Source organism: Drosophila willistoni (genome assembly GCF_018902025.1).
Source record: "Drosophila willistoni isolate 14030-0811.24 chromosome XR unlocalized genomic scaffold, UCI_dwil_1.1 Seg144, whole genome shotgun sequence".
Classification (NCBI taxonomy): domain Eukaryota; kingdom Metazoa; phylum Arthropoda; class Insecta; order Diptera; family Drosophilidae; genus Drosophila; species Drosophila willistoni.
Genome location: NW_025814057.1, coordinates 9787510 through 9813205, shown reverse-complemented (window position 1 = coordinate 9813205; position 25696 = coordinate 9787510). Strand labels below are relative to the sequence as shown.

The window sequence follows — 25696 nt, the reverse complement described above, 5'->3', positions numbered from 1 at the left end:
TACAAAACAAAAACAAAAAAAAAAAAATAAATACAACATACCATTAATTAAAATGAATTAATTATTAATACTTATGTTCTCTTTATTATTATTATTATTTTTTTTTTTTTTTGAATACTTTTTTTTTCTTACTTTTTATTGATTTGATTTGCGTTTTTGGTTTACGTTTTCATTTTTCCGTTTCTCATTTTTTTTTCTCTTTAATTTAATTCTTTATTTTTAACACACATTTTGAACTCAGGTGCCTTTTTTTTTAATTATTATAAAAAAAAAAATATATAAATATATATAGATACGTTTTTTTTTTTTTTTTTGTAGTCAATTAAGCGTTGTTATCTTATGCATAAACGAATCGACATAAATAAATGAAATGAAATAACATAAATTGCTGTAAATTTAATTAACTTTTTATTATCGCACACATGCAATATGTAAATGTTGAAATGTTTAAACGACAAACACAAAAACAAAAAACCAACAAAAAAAAAAAAACAACAACCAACCTTGTAAATAGCATAAAAAACAAAAACTGAATAAACTTTTTTTTTTTCCTTTTTGTTACTGAAATTGAATAAAACAAAAACTAAGAGACGGAGAGAATGAACCCCATATGAAATTGAAGTTTATGTCTTTTAATATATATAATTAACATGGATTACTTCTAGTTGTGGTATAAAAACTTAAGAAAAAAAAAAATTAACGAGTTTTGAGAACAAGTTTCTTCTGATACAATCCTCAATTGAATAATTCGGAAACGACAATCATTAAGAATTTTGACATACCCTTAAAAAACTAATCTTCCCCTTTGTCAGGGTTTTTGTTTTCAGGTTCCTTAGGGGATGGAGACGGAGACGAAGATCTATTCAAGTTTCGAGCTGTTAGCTTTTATGATTCTTCTTTTTTTTTCACTGATTTGACTTTCAAAAGGGAAAATTTTTGCTTACCCCTTTTCTGTCTTTTGTTTTGTATTCCACATTTTCCGCTTGTCTAGAAATCTCAGACTTTTTTTTCGAGAGGACAATGGATCGATCAATCAATTCTCACCATGTCAGGATATATGTATTATTTTATTCTATTTTCCTTTCTTTTGCTATTCCATTCTATTCTATTATGTTCTCTGTTTTCTATTCTGGTCTTTACTCTAGAGACAATTCGTGTAGCCGGAGAGTTTCTTTTTATCTGGTATATTGTTTGTGGAAAAGTTTCACAATAAATGTTTGCTGGCTAAAAAGGGTTGCTCTTTATGGAATTGAAACAAAACAACAAATTTTTCTCCTACCCCTTGCCTTTTCTTCTTGCTCTCCTCTCTACCCCTTGGTTAATTTTCGCATCAAAACTTAACGAGAATTGTAGCGCCCCCCCGCACCGCCCAGCCCGCTGCCAAGTTTTATTTACTTTGCTACTTTAGTTCTTAAAGCAATCGGCGGTCCATTGAAGTTTGTTTTCTTTTGTAGCTACCCCTAAAGAATAACAACCACAACTTTTTTCTCTCCTCCCCTTCCGAGTTCGCCCCTTCCAGGGAAGTAGAGGCACAACTCTATCATTAAAACTTAAATGACCTTCCTGTTGACATGAATGTCTTTCGGCTGCTGTTGGCTCAAACTTTGACTCCTGATATCACACTTTGAGAAGAAGCTGGAAAGAAACATTATGGATGGGAGGGACGGACGACAGGACGACAGCATGGATGGATGGACAAAAGGACATGGGGGACAGACATCATCCATTCAATTTCGCACCCCGGACAGGCCAACCAGCTAGCCAGCTGCTACTGACATTCTATTACCGTCGCAAAAGATTTTGTAAACGAGATACGCCATAAATGCTTTCTATTTAATGAGTTCTTTTCGCTACACACACACACACACACACACACAACAAATTTCCATAGACTTTTTCCCATGTATTTATTTATGGCCTAAGCTTGACTATTTAATTGCCCAAAAAGACTAGATCGGCATATGTACAATATCTATCTATCTATACATACATATATATGTTTCTATATATGTTCATACATATATATGGATATGCTGTTTGACCTAATGGAGGGGTTGGATCTAATACAAACACTTGCTGCGCTCATCCAAAACATTTCACTCTATGACTCATTTATCATGTGTCAGAGAAAAAGAGAAAAGCGACCTAGAGAGAGAAAAAAACGAAAGAAAAAGCATAGAACTGCGAAGAAAACTTTGGACTTTATGGGAGTGTTTGCTAAGTAGTTAGTTTTAATAGTCTTGGCCAACATAAATAACTCTCCTTGACCAGGAGGCGGCCAGCCAGGCCAGCCTCTGTTCATCTCGTCTTGTTACTACTTCCCTGGTAAAGTGCTAACAATCTTTGAGATACATTTCGTACGTTGTTAGCGTGATGAATGAGAGAACCTTATGTATCTATGTATCTATCCTATTTATGGGATGAAGTGTAGGAGGCGGGGTGAAGCATTGAGGCTGCTCAGCATAATTATATGCAGACCCAAATTGTTTGTCTTAGAGGATGACCGCAAAATGTCTTAATCGGCAACTTCAACTTGCTAATGTGTGTGTGTGTGTCTGTCTTTGGTATATGATTTCAAGTGTATGCGTGTGTGTGTGTGTGTGTTTGCTTATCATCACATTTCTGATAAGGTAAGCATATCAAATGAGACCCCATAAACATTTTAGTTGAAACTATAATAAATGAATCAAATATAGTAAGCAAAATTAATTGACTTGCACAGGATGTCTGTGAAAAGGGTAAGAGCCAAGCATTTAAATCACATTACAATATACACATAATCAATTATATAGTCTATATCTAATCAGCAATAATTTTACTTAAGAGATCTATTATGCCAAGCAGATGAGACGTAAGTAGAAGTAAACAATTTCAAAAACTTAGCATTAATTTTGCAAATACATAAATGGTTTACTAATTTTCCTGTTTTATGAAAGGAAATAGATTGATGCCTTTGGGTTACTTACTTTGTTCTTATTATTTTGAAAAATTTGGATATTTAAATCAAGATCAAACAAAGCTTAATATATGTATATACATTTTGGTTTTATTCTACCAACTTAACAACTTAACAACAACAACTTTTAAGACATTTTGTGCAAGGCAAACCTTAAAATATTTAATACTTTCCTTCTTTTAATATGGTTCTAAAAGGTTTAATTAGAGTAAAGTAGTTTTAATACTGGATAAGAAGTATAAATCAAATAGATAGGTGGTCCTAGACTCCAGGTTCTTATATAAAAACAATTTAAAATTGTGATTGATTTTTGAAACTTTTTGGAATTGTGTGAGTGACTTTTTGATTTGTTTAAATCTAATTTCGATGTTCCAGAGAAGGTAATGTGAAAAAAGTAAAAGGTTCCCGAATGCATTTCATATAATTGATTGATCCCAGAGACCATAACCGTATACCATTACAACAATGTAATGTATCGTAACGTAACGTATTGTATCGTATCGTATCGTATCATATCGTTGGTTGGCTCATTCCCACCCTGGGGAGAGCTCATTTCTGGCAGTTATCAAGGGGCGGTATATTTGCATCTGTAAAATGGTCAATTGAGGACCGTTAAGTTGTATCGTTATCAGAGTTACACTATCGCATGGCATGCAGGCAGGCGGCAGGGATACAGGAACAACAACAAATATTCCGCCAAATATGCCACTTTTATATGGCCAACCGAAAAATTCGAGGGTTGAGTGGGTAAAACGGGGCAAGGGGGGGACCATAGCCGGGTCTATGGTCGTTGGCGTTTCCATTTCCGTTTCATCACCCCTCGCCCGAGCGCGAACATTTGCGCGTCGCACATCATTTTGCTCCTGCTGCGTTTTATGCCTTACGCATTTTGCTCATTCACAAAACAAAAAGGGTCTGGAGACGGGTTGGGGGGGAGGAAGTTGTCAGCAACAGCAGCAGCAGCAGCAGCCGTACAACACTTTTCGTAATAAGTGTATTTACACAACCCAACTTCCTCCCCTCTCACCTCACCTCTTCTCGACTCTTTACTCACTTAAGCGACCCTAACCTATGCCCTACTACCCTCTTCTACGTCTTTCTTTACGCTCTATGGGTACTTCTCCTGTTCTGTTCTGCTCTCTGCTTACCTCGCTGACTGGCGCAATGGCAATGGGTTTCGTAATAATGGATTTCATTAAGACTGAGCAGAAGGACAATGAGCTAGCGAACCTGGGTTTGGGTTTGAGTTTTGGGTAAAGGTAGGGGTAGAGGATTTTAGGACTGCCGTTGTTGATGCTGCTCCTGCTGCTGTTGCCGGCGCTGCTTCAGCCGACGCTGCTGACATGGACGCCAATTCAAACTACGCCATGCGTAACAAATAAATTCATTAAGCGCAGCCAATGCCGACGACGTCGACGTTCAAACATTATCATCAATGCCAACGGACAAAGAGGCAGCAGGACCAGAAATACACACACACACACACACAGAGGGGGGGTGAGAGGCAGAGGGAGTGAGGTTGTAGTTGTAATAGTAGCAGAGAGGAACCAGGAACCGGCTGACTGAATGATAATAACAAAAGCCGCTCGGCTTGGCACGCGTAATTAAGTCGCATGTACGCCGAATGAGTCCTGTGAGGTCCTACACAGGAATCGACCCCTCCGTCTCTCTTCTCACCGTTATTCAAATGATATTTATGCCAGTAAGAGATAGAGAGAGAGGGAGAGAGAAAGAGAGCCTTGGCTTGGCATTAACGTGAAATTGTCAAGTATTTTGCCTGTTCCGATTGCCACGTTTAATTAAAACGTATATGGGGCATAATTTTTGGTCGGGCAACCGCAGAGCAAAAGTTATGTCGATGTCGCTTCATAAATTTCAAATTAATCAATGGGCTTATGCTGGCTGTTCCTCACATTTCGCTTGCCTTACAAGCCCATCTCTGCTCAGGACACCAACAAGAACAACAACAACAACGATGAGAACGACCAGGCCGGGGGCTTAGATGAAAATTGAAACTTATGCTCGACGGCAAACGGAAAAGCGGACAACCGACTCACCGACCGACCGACCCTGTGAGAAATCTATATAAATTCCAAGGGCTCAACACAGCGCTCGACGGTGCTGCGAGCCTTCATTATTGTTTCTGGTTACATTTATTTATTTTTTTTCTTTCGTTTGTTAGTAAAATGATAGACTTGGTAATTTTCGGGGCCCCCAAAAACTTGTTAATGGCCAAGCAGTTAACAAAAGTCTTAGTTAATATGAGCTCGAAGTTGAGCGCTAGAGAATGTGGGTGGATGAAATTAATTTGCTAAGCATACAAAAGTCAATGGTATTTGTATACGCTAAAAACCCACGTTACGAAATTTATATTATGGTTAAAGTTTTCTAAAATACGATGGGTATCGTAATATTCGATTTATGCTGCTCGCTAGAGGAGGAGGTGGTTCTTCTTTATAAGCTTCTTAAGCTCGAATGCCAATTAGGAAAAGTTCAAAAGGTTTTCCCTGTTCTTGGGATTCACTTTCACCATCAGTTTTAATGCTAGATCTTAAAGTTAAATATTCATTAAAGGTTTTTAATCAATTTTAAATATATCGAACACAAATCAAAGATAATAATTAACCATAGGTTCGACAATTAACTTTAGATAACCATAAAAAATTAAGATTTATGTAAAGTTGTTACAGATTTTAAGTTTACTCGCCTTGGTGGTTGTCATGATTGATGACTATCAAAAAAGTAAGTCAATGGTTTGTAAAATAATATTTTTGAACTTTGTTTATCCCTCGTTGAGTTTTAAATTTTTCATCTTTCGTTCAGTTCTGTAATTGAAAGAAATTCATTGTTTAGATTAATAATAACAATATTGAAATGTGTAAAAACTTTACATGAGGATATAAATGAGAAACAAATGTCATTTATTTGTTGATTTGATATTGGTTATTTATAAATAGGTAATACCGTTAGTTCAAACGCTAATGAAATGAAAAGGGCAAAACTAAAAGAACAACAAATATCTTTTGCCATATAAAACTGTGTATACTCTTCTTCGCTTTTGAGATAAATGTATATAAGAAAGTAAAATTAGCAACATTTTCTGAAATACTTTTTGCGTTTATATTTCTCTAGGACGACTTGCTCAATATTTGCAGACTGTATTCCAGAAGGACATCGCTTAGGATTCCGTAAATAACTTTTTAAGGAAATTGTCTAGGATTGAGTAAAGCATTCAAAAAGTATTTGTGAAAGAAAGTACGAATTCGGCAATAAATTTTGAACTTAGCTGATCTAGAAGCTTTCACGAAAAAAGGAATATTCCTCGAGGACTTTTTGATGATGAATATTAAATTTAGAACTTCATCGAAAACATTATTAAATTTTTAAATAAATTTTACCAGAAATTCATCACGGAATTCTTTCAAAATTGTCCTCTTTTTTGCTTGTTTTACATCTTTAACTTTTAAATACTTTAAACTAACTATTTTGCGTGACATAATTATCGATTCTTAAAGGCTGCTTAATAGCATTATTTTAGTCAGATGCCAAAAAATTTCACTACTAAGGGATAGAGATGTGTATGATGCTTTCATATTGGTGAGTCTATGTGTGTGAGTGTGTGTGTGTGTGCATGTATGGGTTTTTAATAGGTTTATTGTAGTACTGTCTACTCCAACCAGGCATACGCAATTTCATTTTGCGTAGGCTCACCTCATAGGTCGCGTAGAGGCATTTTGTACGGTTTCGACGCTTCGCTAATTGCCGGAGCCCTTTCAGGTTCCAACAGAAATGAATGGGCGGCTTTTCGTTGGGGATTCATTAAGCCACGAAAATGGTTATTTATTGCGCAGATTTCAAAGCCAAATATGCACACACGTGTGCGACGGCCCAGAACATCAACAACAGCAATGAACAAAAAAGAAAAATAAAAACCCTTTGCCTTTACTTCTTTTTGTTTTTTTTTTTTTTGGCACCGACAAGAGCAACAATAATGGTGTAATGGGTTAATTAGCAGCCCCCCAGTCCAAGTCAATGTGGATGATGGCAGCCTAAAAGCCTTACCATCACCTCATACCACACCGCACCGCAGCGTACCTAGCCCAGTTGGTCGTAACAATAAGTCAGCAAAGTGTTACAAATATCACACTTAACGGCTGGAAAAAAAGAAGAAAGAAAAACCAAAAACTGGGGTAATTAATCAAAGGTAATAGAACAACACACAAAGGCCAACAAAAGTAACATTTCGTTGCTCTCTCGTCGGTATCCGTGAGATACGCAACAGTCGTCTGACCTAACCGACCCAACCGGACCCTCCCTCCCCCCCAAAAAAAAAACCCAGTCGACCAACCAATCGGCCAATATGCAAATGCCAACCCTTAAGGATGTGGCGTGCCTTTATGGCCTGACATTGGTAAATATCTGGGCAATACAGAAACCAGCCAAAAAACTAAACTAAACTAAAAAAAAAAGAAAAACTAAACTGAAATAAATTTATTTACATAACTTCCTCCTCCTCCTCCTCCTCTCTCACACTCGACAAGCAACAGCAAAAAAAAAAGACCTTATAGCGTTGGCATTTCTCATAATCATAATTTACGCCCAAAAAGGTCGACAGGTCGCTGTGGCTTAAAGAAACGTTAAAACAGCTGAGAGTAACGGTCGCACAGTGGTTCAAAACTTAAAGAAAGTATTGTATAATGTTTAAAATTCTAAAAAGATTCAACAATATAAAAGTTCATACAAATTTAATTACTTTGTAGAGTGATAATTGTATTTTTTTACTAATACATTTAGTTTTTGATCACAAAAATTACATTTTGAAAGAATCAATCGTCAAAAAATTCTAAAGAGAAATGCATAGTTTTCTTATGGTATTCCAATAAATACATATTAGTTAAGTCAAGGACAAGGATATGATAAAACTGTAGGAAAAATTTGACAACGAAATATTTTACAAAGGATTTTCTTAAGAGAAAAGAAAATGGAAATATTGCAATGATTATTATATGAGAAATTATCGTTTGAAGTTTCAAGAACTAATTCATTAGTATCCAAAAAACAAAAGATAAACGATTGTCTCGATATAATAACTCTAAAATTGTGTAATTTTTCTTAGAGTTTAAATTATTAAAGTCTTTCTTACACTTCAGTTTTCTACTCTTCCCTTCCTACTCTTTCCCTCCTTGAATAAGATAAAAAATAACTCAAAGAGAAAACCGTTTCGGTTTCTCATTCATTTTCCCTCATTTCCCGTGCAGTTTTTAGGTTTCGGTTTTTTTTTGGTGATTTCACTTTGACATTCGATAGTTTTGAAAGCAAAAGCATCAGAGTTGGTAAGTTTTTGCATTGTTTTTTATATAGTTGATACCAATGTAGCCGCCATTGAATTTTACGCATGTGCGTGATTATTTTGCGCCTCGAATGCGGCAAAAACAAAAAAATACAACACCAAAAAAATGTTAATTAAATGATTTTCCCAGCTAGGGCGCCGGCAAAAAAAAAGAAAAGAAAAAAAAAAAAACGAAACGTTGGAAAAACAAAAACCACAATTGTGGCCACCACCACTGACCGACAGACCAAGCGACCGGTGGTCTATCTAACCTAGGTGGCTGGCGGTGACTGGTGGTGGTGGTGGTGGATTTTATTTTATTTTATTTCATTTCATTTTTTTTTTTGTTTTTGGTTGGTTCGCGCCTTGCCGGAAAAGTGCCTCAAATTATGCATTACTGAAGGTATTTTGCGGCAGCGACCCACGCATATATTAGCGACGAGATAGCGATCAGCGGGTCTCGGGGAAACCGTCCAACAGTAAGTAGTAAGCAAATGTCATGCGTAGCCGGTGAGTGACGACTGACAGCGCCTCAAATAGGCCCAACTCACGCACTGACCAAACGTCCGACCGACTAACTAACTAACTAGGCAGGTGATGGAGCTTCCACCACCACCACGATGATGATGGTGGGGTGGGTGGCGGTTTTTTGGTTACTTCTCCTCCATGGTGTGGTGTGGTCAGGTCGGTCATTCTTGCCCCTTCTACTTTCTGGTCTCTTCACACGTCAACGCAACAAAGCCGAAAATTAGTTAACATTTTTTGGTACTTTTGTGACCTGTACATAAAGTACACCTGCTTATTAGCCACACACACACACATACAGATAGTGAGCGAGACAGAGAGAGAGAGAGAGACATTCCATGCCAATACATAAACATAGTAAGAAAAGTGAGAAAACGTGAGAAATTTGACCCAGAAAGATCGTTAATGATCGAATTGATTGATTGCAAAGAGCCTAGCTCATTAAGGATTCCATATCTTTGTTGTTGTTGTTGTCGAATGAAGACATATTTGAAAACAAATAATATAAATGATCCACAGTTGCATTTGCCATAGCACATAAATCCTAATTGATAGGTCACTTACACTCTATATAGAAGATGCAGCCGGAAGTGTCTTAAACTGAGAACTGTCATACATCTTAATGATAACAAATTGTTAGAATGCTAACTCAATTTCAAAGAACTAGAGAGAAAGAGAGAGAGACAGAAGCAACAGCAGTTATGTGTGTTCTCTACAATTATTTTTTCATTCTTTTTTTTTCTCCATGGAGTGAAAGGTTCGTCTAATAATATTCCCCATTTATTACAAAACATTTTAACTTCTGTCCAAAGTGGGTTGGAAGTTGGGGTGAAATGGGCTTGCGGGCTGGTGGGGTGGTTGGGGCGGTCGGGGGGGTTCTTTTTCCAATTGTTGCTAATGAGTGCCACAAATTAATTAGGTTACTTCGTTACGCTGACGCTGCCCTCGGCAAGTTTATGTATGAACTGACGCGATGGCAGTTGGTATGGGGGAAGGGAAAGGGAAGTAAGTAGTAGTAGTAGTAGAAGGGGGTTTTAGCTGATAGTTGCTACCAAAAAACAAAAAAAAATTAGCATAAATTTCTCTTTCTTTCATTTCATTTCGGTTTTTTGTGTGTGTGTGTGTGTTTCTTTTCCCGCATTTCTTTTGTTCGCACGGAAAATTGAGCAATTTTCCAACGTTTTTCGTTTCTTTCTGTGTTTTTAAAGGGAGCGCGAAAAGAAGGAGAGAGGGGGCGGGCATTCGTTTGCAGCTGAACTGAATTATTAATTTAAAATCTTTTTATCACGAAACGGAAACTTCTGTAAGTTTCCTGAACCTCGAACCCTCAAGAGTGCCGGCGATCTTATCTCAACCGTAATAGATGACATGCACAAAATATTTCTCTTTTTTTTTTTTTTTTTTTTTTTGGTTTTTTGTGTATTTCTTCAGATCTCATGGCCCATTGTGCGGTTGCGTTTTCTTTTCTTTCACTCCATTTCTATTTCGGTTTGGAAAATTAATTTCATGAGGCGCCAAAATATGAAAGATCCTACCACATAGTGGTCATAGTGACCCATATCGGTTACCCAAATAATAGCAGTAGTAGCAGTGACTCAACACAAGTGGTAAATAAGTAGGAAAGAAACAAAGACCATACAAGTGGAATCACAGACATCAGACAAAAGGCGTAGAACCATAACGAATCTAGATTTAGTTTCGGTTCATAGGTAAATAGGTACATGAAAAAGGCAACATCAAGAGATTAATAGGCATATAATTATAGCATATACTGTAATTGAGGTACGTCCAGACACACACACACACACAACATACACTTAGAAACACTTTGTGAATGTAATGTGAGAAGGATAATGCGTGTTCTTTAAGATTTTTTAGAGAAAAAAAAACGAGAAAAAAAAAATTTTTACTTCCATTCCTTTTCACATTGAATGTTATTTATATCCATGTTATTATGGACTTAAGATTAACTTATAGCAATTCATATTATTTAAGACAGACCCTAGAAATTTTAAATGCCTTGTGATGTTTAAAATCGAAAATTTTTATAATTGTCCATAATAATCTGTTCTTTTTTGTGGGTGTAAAAAGATATTAATTCAGGAATGTCCAAAAAGTATCAGAGGCTAAATAATTATAAATTTTTTAACAATACCTAAAGATTTTTTAGTTTCTCTATGCAGGACTCAGTACGACAAGTGCCGTGTCTATTCGTCTATGCTTTCATTTTTTGTTAAAGTCAATCATTTTTAATTTTTACAGACGTTAAACACTGCATATTCAAATGTAATCATATATTTTTTAAAAATTTTTATGCTCAACTATACCAATAAATATTTTGGATAATGGAATTGAATTAAAAATAAAGAAAACTTTACATAGACAATTACTTTACAAAAAAAAGAAAGAAAAAACATTTTTAAATAAAATAAACAAGAAAAATAAAATTTTTAAAAAGAAAAAAAGTATGTGGCCCATGAGGGGATCGAACCCGCGACCTTCGCGTTATTAGCACGACGCTCTAACCAACTGAGCTAATGGGCCTTGTTGACATATTGGAAGTATGTGACAAATATTTCTATAAAAAATAAACTATTTATATTTATATATATATACTGCATAGAATGATAAGATATATTTATATATATACAGAGTACACTTCATAAATATCTTTTTTGCTTATAGAAAAATCTTGATGACTATTCTAAAAATATTTATGCTATCTCAAAAGCAACACAAAGTAAGCTTACTTTGTGCCTCATCTCCTTGGCAATCTGGCGCGTTGACTATCTAACACTGCCCCAACCCACCAACACCACCAACACCACCACGACCACACCACTACTACCCTCGCACTACCCACTTACTCATTCTAACTAAGGCGAACTAAGCTAAGTTATTAGGGCATCAACTAATCCAGCATCAAAGCTTTAAGGGGCAAAACCACAAAGGCGAATGGATGGACGGGGTAACGGGGGGATGCCAGAAATTCTTTGCTTCTTTCAATAGAGCCACCACCCACTTGGCCCTCAACCCACTCTACATATATCTACACTATACTACATAGTTTGGTTGTTTTGTTTGAATTTTTTTTTTTTTATGAGGGTGAATGGGTGGGGATTTGAACTTTATCAATAAAGATGCTAGGGATTGGCTGTGAGTTCAACGCCATTTTGTTGACGTTATCCTTCTACCAACACACACACACACACACACACACACACACGAGAGATTGAGATGGTGGGCGAGGGGAAGGAGGTAAAATGTGCGAACATTCACTTGGCATCTCTAATTAGTAGAATTTAATCTTCACACTATGGCAACGTCAAAGTGCCACGCCCACAGTTAGCCCACCCAGTAGTACTTATACACATACACATACATACATACATGTATACCACTTCTTCATTCCGTTCGCGTTGCTCATTATGAAAAATTTCAAATTAAAAAGGGGCAAAGCGCATGTGGAGCGGCGGCGCAGGCAGCAAGCAGCAAGCAGCAGGCTGGTTTGGTCTGCTCTGGTCTGGTCGGTTTGGTTTGGTTTGGTTTGCTTTCGGGGGCAAAGTAAAAGTTTCTCAGAAGAAGGCAACATCAGGATTTGCATAAATAGCAGGACATATATATGTGTGAATTAGTGAGTGTGTGTGTGTGTGTGTGTGTGTGGGAGCATCACACATCATGATTACATAATTTAGCTATTAAAACAGCGCCAAGTGGCCTGAGAGAGAGAGTGAGGGAGAGGGCGGTGGGGATCCCTTGGCGGTGGCGGCTTATTTATGCCTCGACACGCCGTTTGGCGTAGCTTCAAAGGATGCGGTAGTTGTGGGCGAGCGGGCGGGCGGGCGTGGTTGGTGGAGTCGTTCGCTCGGTCGGTCGGTCTGTCTGTCTATCGGTCCGTCGGTCGCTCGCTTGGTATATTCCAGTTCAACGGCACACATGTGCACTTGATTTACTCATTAGCGTTACTTTTCTCTTCATAATAGGCGCTTACCATGCCGGAAACCGCAACCACAGCCCGCTACCATCCAGGCTACCTTCCTCCCGTTCCTGTTGCCCTTCTCTCCAATCACACACTATGACTTCAGCTCTACCTCTTCTCTTTTTGCTTTGGCGTTGTTCCTGCTTGGTGCCTTGGCATAAGCAGCTTAGGCGTATCCTTTGTGAATGTGTAATTGCGCAGGCAGGCACACACACTCACACATATTCTCTCCCACACACACACACACACACACACACTCACGCACATGCCTAAGCCCTAATAATCCTCACTATTTGCTGAAAACGAAGAAAATGAAAAAAAAACCAAGCGCAAAAAGAAAGAAACACAAAGTACAAGTGTGTTGTTTGTGTGTGTGTGTATGTGTGTGTGTGTGCGTATATGAGTCCTGCGTAGCTGGGCAGCAACAAACTTAGCCCTTCCCCTCTTTCCGCCCTTTATTCCTCTGCCCTGGCCTCGTTCTCAATTTTCATTTTCTGCCATCAAAAAAGTAAAAGTCAAAAACTCAAATTTCACATTTACATTATGAGTGTGTATGTGTATGTGCATGTGTATGTGTGGGTCGGACAAAATTTTGGCAACACTATGGCAAAATTACCTGGCAACGAGTCTGTCTACCCAGTAAGATGATTCTTCAATGTGTAGCCAACTTAAATACTGCAAAAGTGAGGTAGTTGTCGTTATTAGACGGCAGAGAAAACGCTCAATCAAACAATTTACTTTTCAAATGCACTTGTAATTTCCAACTTGTTTAAGCATAAAATGAATGAAGAAGAAGTTTCACTAATCCAATCAAAATTCAGCAGCCAAAAAATGTTTTTTTAAGTTTAGAAAAGTTTCTTTTGGATTCCCAATCGATAGGCCCACTCCAAAAGTAGTCTATATTTTAAGGCGTTTAAGTCTAAGGTCTCATGCTTCATCTCACTTAATAGCTAAAGTTTTAGTAATCAACTGCTGCTAGGTACCACAAAGTTTTCACTCAATTTATTGTAGACCGTTTATGGATTGATTCATAAATAATAGAATACATTTTACCCCTCGTGTTAAACGAACCCTTTTATATATTCAGAGAGATTTATGATATCCTGATGTTCTGATGTCAAGGAACTTCTTTTTTGATCTACGCTCTATCTATGAAGTTTTAGGATGACTGTTTCTTAAGCATTATCATGAAGTCTATGAAAACTTAATTTTAGCATACATCAAATGAAATGATGACTAAATCATAAGTGGTTACTTTCCATCGCAATTTAAGCCTTCTTTGTGGTCAATTGAATACTTAAAACAGTTTTCCAATTGAATATAATAAAAACAAACAGCAATAACTTGGCAATAATTGTTTGCATTGTGTTTGTTGTTGCTGTTAGTAGTTGGCCCTTGTTCATGTGAGGTTGTCACTAAAATACATTCAGAAAAGTTCTTTATTTTATCCCAGTTTAATTATACTCATGTCATAAATGTGAAAATAATTAAAAATGGATTTCAGTTTTTGCCACATGCCACAAAATTTGGCCCGTAACTCACTTGACAGGAGGGTGGCAGAGCCAAAGCAGCGCAGAGCAGAGCAAGGAGTCATGGGTATTTTTTGGGCCGAAAAAGATGGGTATGTGAATGGGCCATGGGTATGGGTTGTTATGGGTTCTGGGGCATGGGACGGGTGGATTAAAACTAAAGTGGAGTGTCGGAAAGTGGAAAGTTTTTGTTGAAACTTTTCGCGCTGTGTGTTTTAATTAAAACTCAACGCACCAAATAAGCCTCGTGCCAGGTTCTTTGAAACCCCCCCCTCCCCCCACCAATCCGCGGGCGAGCCACCATGCTATTGCAAACTATTCGTAATATTATATATACATACATATATATTATATAATGCCTAAAAATAGAATTTTGCGTGTTTTGGCCAATTTGCTTTTCGTTTTTTATTTCTTTTGTGAATTTCTCATCTTTTCTTTTTTTTTTTGTTCTGGGGTTAAATAGAAATATATTTAATCCGCTTCGCTTATCTGCAACCTCTCGAAAAGAGTCTTAATTAACTAAACCGAATTTAAACGTTCTTGACGGATTGAAGAAGCCCGCAGGCAGCGGCTAAATCAATTACAAAATCAAACGACTGTCAATTTACTGCAGGAAGTGGGCCTAAAAGAGCGAGCGAGCGAGCGGGCGAGGTCCTGCCTGATGACAGGACAAAGCCATGCGAAATAATATACGTTTCTTCCTTCTTTTTTTTTCTTACTTGTTTTATTTTTATTTTTGCTTTTTTTTTTCTTCTTTAAATTTCCCCTAAACAAAATAAAGAAGCAGCAAACCCATCGACAGTTGCTTGACTAGGTCTGAATGTCACAGCCAGCTATTCACTTTGATGTTCTATCATCCAAGTATTTGACGAGGACTCTGATGAGAATTTCGCTGGTTTCGGTTTTTTTTTTATATTTTGTTTTGTTGGCATATAAGTGGCCGGCCGGGTCATAAAAAGTTATGTTACACAAAAGAACAGAAAATAAACAAACAGCAGCAACGTAGAGAGTTTAGAGAATTGACTTTAGAGTTGGGGGAAATTCAAGAGATAACTCACAGGTATAACCATTATAAACGGTGCTAACCGCTTGAAACGATATCGATACAAAAATATATCGAAACATTGACATATCGAACAGGCTCGATATTTTCGTATCAACTAACATCGATGTAAAATATCTTCTGTTTTGCATTACGATACATTGATTGAAAGAGGTCGTTGGAAAATATCTATTAATCACAATGGAAAATACATCGATATATGGCTTTGAAGCTGCATACATTTCCAAAGAGTATCCCAATTATTTAGCTTGCCTGGCTGGAAGATCTTTGTGTATATGCTTCTGTTAGGAATTTCATTTGACTTTTGATTTAAACATTGTAGTAGAGGAAATGAAACTGTTGAGATTACGATAAGTGACAAATTTTGTAGTATTAACTGAAAATTTCAACGGAAATTGACTTAAAGTTAAAGCTGTCCTTACCACACGACGTTGATGTTGCTGCTGCTGTTGCTGCTTCTTTACTCTGCTCTCTTTGTGTACACCAACTATTTCCATTTGGCCCTCTCCCCCCTGCCAGGAAGCAATTATGAAAGCATCAACTCTAACCGAAAAAAAGGAAACCAGGAAAAAGAAATCTCTTAGAGTTTTTGCCTTGCCTTGCACTTGCAACAGCAGCGGCAACTCCCCCAACGACTTTGCGCGTGTTGTGCTGAGAGATAAAGATAATAGAAAAGTTGAATTTATAGCAAAACACTTTTCAATCATGCAACCCGAAAGGAGGACCCTTCTTACATAGATACATACGTATGGATGTATCTATGTATGTATGTATAGACCAGCATATAGCCGGGAGACGGTGTAAAACAGAGTCCCCCATCAAATCATTTCCGCAACACTTGCTCATTCACGTTGTTGTTTCGTTGCGTTTCTTTTTCTTTTCTTTCCTTGCCTTGCCTTGCCTTGCCTTGCCTTTCCTTTCCATACCATCATTCCTTTCGTTTCGTTTCGTTTCGTAGCAACACCAAAGTTAATGGGAGATAAATATACATATAGAAAAAGAGATGATATAAAAAATAAAACGACATTAGAACCTTAAAGAAACCGAAGCATGTATACTCTTGTGTACAAAGAGAATCGTTTCGAAAGCATTTTTTGCGAAAATAAGACGCATCAAAAATTAATATGGCATTAGAGCTGAAATTAAGGCTTATCGAAACTTTGCGATAACAAAATAAAAAAGATGAGTAATCGCTTATTAAAATCAAAAAACTTCACATTAAACGAAATGAACAAATTCTGTTACAAATTTTGGCAATTTAAATAGTAAAATATAATCTAAATTTAACAAATTGAAATATTTTTAACTGTGTCACAAAATGATCGTAGATTCATATCGATCTAAAATGAAAATTGCGATTTTCTAATATTTTGTTGCTTTTAAATTGTATCTGCATATCGGTTTCAATGTATACCTTATATATATATTGTATATTGACTTATCTCATCTCATCTCATCGAATGATTTCAATGCATTTAAGCAAACTACATTTTCAGCTAAACAAACCCCAAGTCAAAGTCCATCAAATACTCTGCCAGTAAAGTGGAAAAGTATTAGGTATATACATGCACATATAGATGGATATATAAATTATACATATAAATATATATGTATATATAATATTGTGTGTGTGTGTGTGTGTGTGTTTCTAGCTGTTGTTGTGTGAAAAACATCTGCCAACGGATGTGCCTGGCCTGGCCAACCAACCAACCAACCACCCACATCCACATCCAGCCACCTCTTCCTCATATTCAAGCAACTGTATCTTGCAGATAAACCCGTGTGCCATGATGTTCCATGCTCTCGCCGCCCTCCATACCAACCCATACCATTCTTTCTCACTGTATCTATCTCTCCACATAGCCCCAGGACGATCTAGCCTGACTATTCATGCGTTTCAAATTTGCAATACACTCAAAATGAAAATGGGAACGGGAGGCGGAGACGAGGAGGATTGAGCCAAAGAAAAGGATGAAAAAACGCCGCATGTTACATTTTAAAGCTTTGGCAAACAAGTTTTTCCTTTTTTTTTTTTTTGCTTCTTTCTCTCTCTCTTTCCTTTATTTTTTTTCTTTTTTTTATCTTCACATGAGATTGAAGGGAAATTGGTCCGATGCGTCCATTGCTTGCAGGCAGGCACCTGTTCTAATGGCGTGACGACGACAGACGACAGACTGTTGGACGAATGAACGAACGAGGGCGAGGTGGGACAGGCTGGGGTGAGGGGGACAGACGGATTTGTCTCTTTCACAGACATATCAATAGATGCGCCGCCGCCTTTTATAGCAAAAGGGGCGTGTTATGGCAATTATGGAGAAAGCTTTTTTTTCTTTCTTTATTTTGCCTTTCCTATGGTGAAGGATAATTTATATATAAGTATAAACATATGTATGCAATATATGTGGATACACAGTAGTAGTATAAACATTGGGGTGGACAATATCCGCAACAACAACTCAACAAAAAAGCAACAACAACAACAACAACAGTTCAATATACTAAAATGTTTCATAAGGGTCTAGGTATATCAAAAGCTATCGATAACAATATATAAACAGAACTAGAAAACGTTTATGTTTAATGCTCAAACTTTCGATTTCTCTTAAGTTGCTCTGAATTACTTATTGATAACCTGCTCTATAACTACATGTCAGCAATCCGATGAATTTATAGCGAGGTTCATCAATAACTTTGATATTTTTAATTTTAAAAAGAACGCTTATGTCGATTATTCGATTATTGCAAAGAGATTTGTCTCTTCACAAATCAAAAATTATCACTTATCTCGTGTATTTCGATTAATGTCACACGATTTGTGTTTGTCAAGGTTTGTTGGGGCTAAAGACAAATGGATTGTCCCTATATCGACCAATGTAACTCAATAAACTCAGATATAAGAATTCTATTTTATTTAGAAATTTGTATATCGATAGTTCATATTAACAATCGATAGCACTTTCTAACTTTTAAATTCCAGATCATGAAATTTAAATGTTTAATTTTATATGATTTCGCTGACTTCCCCTTAACACAACATTGCGTATACGTGATAAACTCAAGAACATTTAAAGTAGAGAAGGTAAAAAAAAGGAGAAGAGAAAAAAAAACACGAGAAAACTTTGTGTGTTGCATATTTTTCTTGAAGAGGTAACTTTTAAGTTTGTTTGTAAAATATACTACCTACTTCTTAGTTTTGTTTTCTTTTCACTTGAATACCCTGGCCCATAACAAAGGGTTGAGTTGCCGACAGTAAGATGGAGTGTGTATCTACTCTTATGAATTCATCAAGATTTCTTTACCTTTTTGGTAAATGTAAATTAAATTTGTGATAAATTACCTATGAAAGGATCAAAATTGAATACACTTTGAAAGCGTAAACGAGGGTATAGACACGTCGATGTCACATCTCGTCTCTCTCTTTTTCTTGTTTTGCGTTTTTGTTGTGTTTTTTGCCTACTAAATTGTAATGCCATGATTTGAATGTGGATCCATTCGTAAGCCTTCTTTTGTTGTATGTGTCGTCATGCCAAAGTGCCAAAGTTTTTTCCATTGTAATAAATATTTTAATTTTCAACTTGAGCAATTAACCCAAGAACGCATGTGGAAACGAAAGGTTGCCTGCCTCACTGTGGATGCTGAAGGGTGGGGTGGGTATGGGGGATGGGTGGGTATGAGCTTCAGTTTTGTCATGGTTGCCTGTCACCCTCAAACCCCTCTTGCCTTTTGCATCTTGTTGGAGATGTTTTGCTCTATATATGTATGTGTGTATGTATGTATGTATGTATTTATGTATATGTGTACATGAGAACATTATGAACTTAAGCTTGGCACAAACAACAAGAACCATAACAATAAGATTCTTAGACACATGCCAAGTGGTTAAGTCTTCGGGGCAAGAAATGTTTGGAAAAAGTTTTGTACGCGTCGCATTTGAAATGATTTTGCATAATTCAATGTTGGGTGAATATGGTGAATACTCTCGACACTCCACTCCGTACAGCATTCTCCACTCTTCCATCCTCCTTTTTTCATAGAGGAAAAAGGAAACTTTTTCGACAACGAAAAAACGAACGGCAGGAAAATAAAGAAGGTAAAAACTTGGCCTGTAATATATTTTCTTTAATTGCGCACAATTAATCCTTTTTATGAGCAGTTGCGCTAGCAAGGATTCTCTTTTGCCAGGTGGTCTGACTGACTGAATGACTCGCTGGGCTGACTGCCTACCCGCCCCGCCTCACAAAGGACGAATAGAACCGTTTTTCGAATGGGCATGGGGAGTTGACTTGATGGGTTGGTTGACTTGGTTGGTTGGCTTGGTTGGTTTGGATGGCTGTTCGAGTTCCATCAACTGGAAATGTACACAAAAGGCTTAATTATAAAAGTCAACATACGACCAAACGGCGGACGAGCGGACGGACGTACCGCCCAACCAACCGTCCGTCAGTTTGTTGGTGCACTCAGTATGTGTGTGTGAGTGAACGAGAGATACGAATATGTTTAGGGATGGACTTGACGAAGTCTCCTCTGTCCCCCCCATCACTCTCGCTCTCTCTCTCTCTCTTTCTCTACATCACTCCCTTTCTCACTCTCTAATTTCTGGAATGGTTAAAAGAGATGAAAAAATGAATTTCGCATGTAATTAAAATAAAAATCCCTTTTACGACTGATGTGTACGGCAAAAAGATTTTTACGGTTATTTGCTAAAATAAAACAGTCCACAAGAAAACCAAACACAACCAAAAAGGAAAGTAGCAAACCTGCAGAAATTTTCAAACAAACGTAGCGGAAATACACTGATACTGATAAATTTTTTGTAGCTACCAATCTCATTCTCCAAAAAAATTATTTTTTCTGCTAATTTAGTGTGCGTTTGGTTTGGTCCGTCAGTTCTTAGGCGAGATCACTGAAAATTTTTCAGAAAATTTAGAAATGCTGCTAAAATTTTGACATCTTTCTAGTACAATCTTATCTAAAAGCGGCATTTTACTGTTAATGTGCCTAACTTTTCATTATGCAAGAGATTAATAAATACTAGAAGATTTACTATGAATATATACGAATAAGCAAATTGAATGTCAGCCTAATATGATCAGATATCTTTTGAAACACATTCTAAAAAGGATATGAGAATTTTCTTTTCAAGTATAAGTGATGTCAGTTCGACGTATATAAACTCTTTAGCTACCTTTGAATACTTTTGAATATAGATGCTTTTGCTCCAGGTCCTTTGGTCAATGTAAATGATTTTGTCGAGTGCGATTGCCCAGTGAGTGAGTGGTTTTGCTTCTATTTGCTGTCATAGTCTGTTTTAATTATTGTCCGCATTTTTATTACAGTCCGCAGCAGATAAAATTCGTGTGAGAACTTTGGGGAATGTCAACGTAGTCATTGTCACCCAAAAAGACACAAAAAACACAAAAAAGTACAACAAACTGAAACCAGGCAGCAATAACAACACCGAAAACAAAATAGAAAAAGGAAAAACGCAAACCAAAAACCCTCTTCGCCCAGCCCCACCTCACCTCTTTGGCCCACACAACAGTTGAGATGCAGCAGTAACATCAGGTTGGCAACAGGCCGACAGAACTCCAACAGGGTAGAGTTAACGCGGTGGGGCGGGGCGGGGAGGCTTGGCGATTAACTTTTCAAAATTCAGTAACCCTTTTTTTTTTTTTTTGTTTTTTCTTTTTTTTTTTCTGCGCCCGTTTTTCGCGACGGATGCTGTCGGCGATATGCTAATGCCGATGTACACTTTTCTGTGTTTTATTATTATTTCCCTCGGCCTTTTTTGCTTTTATTATACGCTCAAGTTTAATTAACTTTTGTGCACATAAATTTCATCTGAGGTGTGGCCTGAGGTCCTTTTTTTCCGGTGTTGGTGATGATGATGATGACGATGGTGGTTCGCCTGCCCTGGCCTGGGATGTGCTGGGATGTGCTGGAATATGAGAAGCTCTCCGGTGGTAGATGGTTTAGTTCAGTGAAATTTGAGTTAGCTTAGGCAAGCCAGAGGCTAGTAGCAGCCAGTAGAGTTAGAATCAAACTGAGACAAGGATATAAAACAACTTGTCCATCGTTCACTCCTGACTTTTGTTTGCTGCTGATTTGCAAATATTCAAGGACAAACAATCGCAAAACTACGGACACCTGCTCAATGGCCGTATAGTCAACCTTTTTAGATATTTTCCTCATACTTAGCGGTTTTGGTATTGTGATTAATGGCAACACTGGAACGTGAACCGCATGAAAAGGCATATGATCATTTCTTTCTGGTAAGTCCACGGTTATAGCTTGAAAATACTTTGTCCTCTTGTGATAAAGTAAATTCTCCAATTGTCTTAGACGTAAATACCAAATGACTGTTGAACGTATCATATGGGGGAAATGTATATCTTCATCAGTCACAAGCAAATCGATTGGCACAAACAAATCAATGTTATCTAAGAAACCATTCCTGGCCCATCGCCTGACCAAATGATAAGATCCTTGTAGAATATTATTCTGGCTTCCAATGGCCTCTTTGCCATCAAAAAAGACCAACATTAAACTAATATCCCAGGGTCTTGGATGAATTTTTTTGAATTCTTTCTGCAGCACATGGGCAATATTTAAGAGCATGGCACATGATATGGCCGAACCTGTTGACTTTTTATAGCCGTTTCCATCATAATGACATCCCAGCATTAAATAACGATTGGCGTAGGGTGTTAGCTTGGCAACGATATTATGTAATCTCACTTTACCCACCCCAGGATTATCCGTCACAAATGTATCCTCTTGCACAAGCCAGTCCAATTTTTTTAAACTTTGCTTGATATATCTTCTTATGTACTTGTGTCCGATGCCATTTACATTACGTTTTCTGGCAATCCTTTGGACTGCCTCCTGCAAATGATTTACATCTGTTAGCTGGGCAAAATGTTTCACTTCATGGGCCGTCAACTCTTTGGGATGATAGTGTATACTGCCATATAGTCCTACTCTCCAATGATCTGTGGCCATGACGGATATAATCCATAGACCACATGCTAAGAGGACTACATGAGGAGTCATTGTCGCTATATGAACTAACTATTGTAAGTGTTTTTTAGATCTCCAAATAACAAATTTAACTTATTGGTTACAGTTATGCTGGCTTAAATGTGTAGTGTATCAAAAGTTGTTCGAAATCGTAATACAAGTGGAATACTGTCCCTACCTTATGTAAGTTTTTTAAGATATTTTAAGGTTTTTTTAGCCTTGTCTATTCTAATTGTTTAGCTATTACAAAAAAGTAAAAGTGCCTTAATTTTCGATTCTTTAATTTCCAATTCTTTGCCAATTTTTCTTTTCTTGCCTAACTTTAGATCGGAATTTACCAATTATATCTGTTGCCTCCGGAAAATGAGAATTGAAAACAACAATATGCTTTAACAATAAATTTCTAGATAAACTACTAGTCGTCATTGCCATTTTAAAAGTCATTTCTGCTTGATTTCAGATGCATCAAAGTGAAAATTAGTTGCTTGAAATTTCAATTTTTATCGTTTAAAGCAAGTGTAAAAAATGTTTTTATAAAAACAACAATGAATACACATATATTCATTTATATATGTGTATGTGTTTCAGAAACACACCTGCATATACACATTAAGACAAAAATACATAGATTTATCTAACAATAAGTCGCTCTCAAACTGAAGGAGAAAGATACACTAATCCCAACGGACTCGATTATATTGACTCCAGTTCTTAGACAGATTAGTATGAGGCTAAGGATTTGAGAACTATCCACATTAAAATGATGTGGCAAGTTCTACGATCAGAAGACTGATTCATAAAGATTTGTGGTACTATCATGAAGTAAAATAAGTTAGCCCATGAATAAGGTACATATATTTTATGGGAATCTTATCAGGAATTAATTATAAACTAACCCGTTGCAAGGTCATAAAAATATATATACAAAATTAAGTATTGTTTAAGTTATTTGATAGATACAATAGAGATACTTATCTTAACCCATGTAAACTTTGATAAATGAAACTCTGATAACATAATGAAAATACATTAAAGGCATAATTAGTTTGAGGTAAAATTAATCATTACTAATTATTTGTTTCTTGATATGGGTAATAAAATATGTAATTTTATTTTTTGAATTATTTGAATTACATTTCCTGGCACAAGCAAAAAAAAAAAAAAAAAAAAAATACAACAACAACAACTGTGATCCAAAACAATTACTTAATGCCACTCCATTCGACCGATGTCTGGGCTTACGTAATTTCGCACGCTTATATAATAAATCGCACCAACACAAAAACACATATTTTCTTCATCTCTTTCCCTGCTCCTCCAACCACCATCAGCACCATCGCCACCACCACCACCACCACCTCCCTCCCAAGTGTGTGTGTGTATGTCTCCTTTTTGGCTCATTTTCTTTACCGCCTTTGGGGGCTGCCAGTCTGTCTGTCAATTAGACTTTAATGTATTGTACTTAAAGTTATACGCAATTACGATAGAACTTCAGCCTGCTCAAGACGTGGAGTGGGCGTGACGACGGTGGCTGAGGGGCAGGAGGGCGGACGGATTGCTTGAAGAAGGGGAATACTGGTTTCTCGGGTAAACAAATGAACACATAAAAACATGAGCGACAGCCAGAAGTGCCTTTTCAGTCACAAACAGGCACAAATAAGAAAACGAGAACAAAACAAAACTGAAAACAAAAACAAAAAATAAATTCAAAACTAAACTGATCTTCAGTTGGCACTTATGAAACGAACATATGTATGTAATTACAAACCATCGAAAAAAAACAAAAAACTAAAACGTTCTAATGCCAAAAACCCAAAAGAAATTCAATTTAAATCTTAAACTTTTCCATAGTTTTTCGTTTCTATATGCAGATTTTGTTGTGAGAATTTAAGTCATATACCTTAGTTCGATATGTCTATATGTAGATACATATATGTATGTGTATTGGATTTTTTATTTGTCAGTGTCTGGCATCGACAGCTTCTACCTTCTTCCTAACCCCTCGGGCTCTAAATAGCAGCGACCTCCATTCTTTGATTCGTCTGTCTGTTGCTCTTGAGATTTATGTCTACAAAAAGCCAGAAAAAAAAAAAACAAATAACCAATCTTCCAGTCAAAGCTAACAAACAAGCATTGTCTAACTGATCTTGGCCGGTTTTTATACTCTTACAAAAAAAAAAAACTAAATTTTGTTCAGTCTTCCATCATCTTATCTATATATATTGTTTCAAATGATTTTCAAATTATTGGCTTAAATATTACTTAAAGAGAAAACAATACAAGGAGGAAGAGTTTAAAAAATGCTCTTTAAATGATTAAATCAAAACTAAATTGTAATTATCAAAACTCTTACAAGTAGAAAGTAAAGTAAAGTAACAATTTTTTTTAACAATTTTGAAATTATCTTAAAAGTTCTAAATAATTAGAACTTTTAATACACACACTTATTAAAGCACATTATGCCGAGTTAGGTATATAAATTATAATATCAGTTGGTTAAAAAAAAAAGTATATACATTTAGAATTTAGAAAATTTACAAAAATTTCTAATTATTGTAAAACTATTTATTCTCTTACTCAAAATAATAGTTATAGATTGTGGGTATAACTAAAATCTCCTCTCTCCTTCATCCCAACTCCGATTTCAATAAGAAAGAGTATGGCAACATTTGTTTTAAAATATTCCAATATTTTTGTTTTGGTTAGTTTTTTTTTTCTTGCTTAAAGTTTCATTATTATTTTTGCAAGTTTTCTTTATGCTAGCATAAATTAACACACTAAAAGAGAACTGAGGCAGTATTATAAATTTTAATATTCAAAGTCAAAAAAAAAACGAAGAAAAAAATTCGTCTGGCAGACAGATGAATATTTATAAGAATTCTGGGGCGCCGAGTTGAACAATTTTTTAAGCAAATTATTGCACATTTTTCTTGTACATTTCGTTATGTTTTATTTTATTCTATTTTTTTTTTTTTGCTCTTTTTTGCTCTTTTGAGATGCGCACCATATTTTGACGAGTGGAATTTTTTGTTTAAAACATAATCCAAGTTTTTTAGAATAGAAAAGAGAATCAACTTTCCTTCCATCAAGCTATTATCGTCATGACTGCATTTAACCTGGGGGCTGACTTGGTTGGATGGAAAAGCTGGCCATTTTAAGATTGGCTCAATGATAAGACGCTGAATCTCTTGGCTTTTCTTTTCGTTTAATAGTTTATTTGTGTATACTCTTTTTCTATGAAAGGATTATTATTTTCTTTTTTGTGGCTAACACATATTTAGTATTGTTTAGTTTT

The 25696-nt window shown here is 36.4% G+C and overlaps 1 protein-coding gene and 1 non-coding gene across 2 annotated transcripts; both read right to left on the bottom strand.

The window, feature by feature from the left end:
• Positions 1–11280: 11280 nt before the first annotated feature.
• On the bottom strand, positions 11281–11354 carry Trnai-aau. The gene has a single exon. It is a non-coding gene; the product is annotated as a tRNA-Ile (tRNA).
• Positions 11355–21100: 9746 nt separating this feature from the next.
• Positions 21101–22447, bottom strand: LOC111519751 (glutaminyl-peptide cyclotransferase). The gene has a single exon (XM_023181612.2). The coding sequence runs from the start codon at positions 22432–22434 to the stop codon at positions 21379–21381; it is 1056 nt and encodes a 351-aa protein (XP_023037380.2). The 5' UTR covers positions 22435–22447; the 3' UTR covers positions 21101–21378.
• Between the last annotated feature and the right edge of the window lie 3249 nt (positions 22448–25696).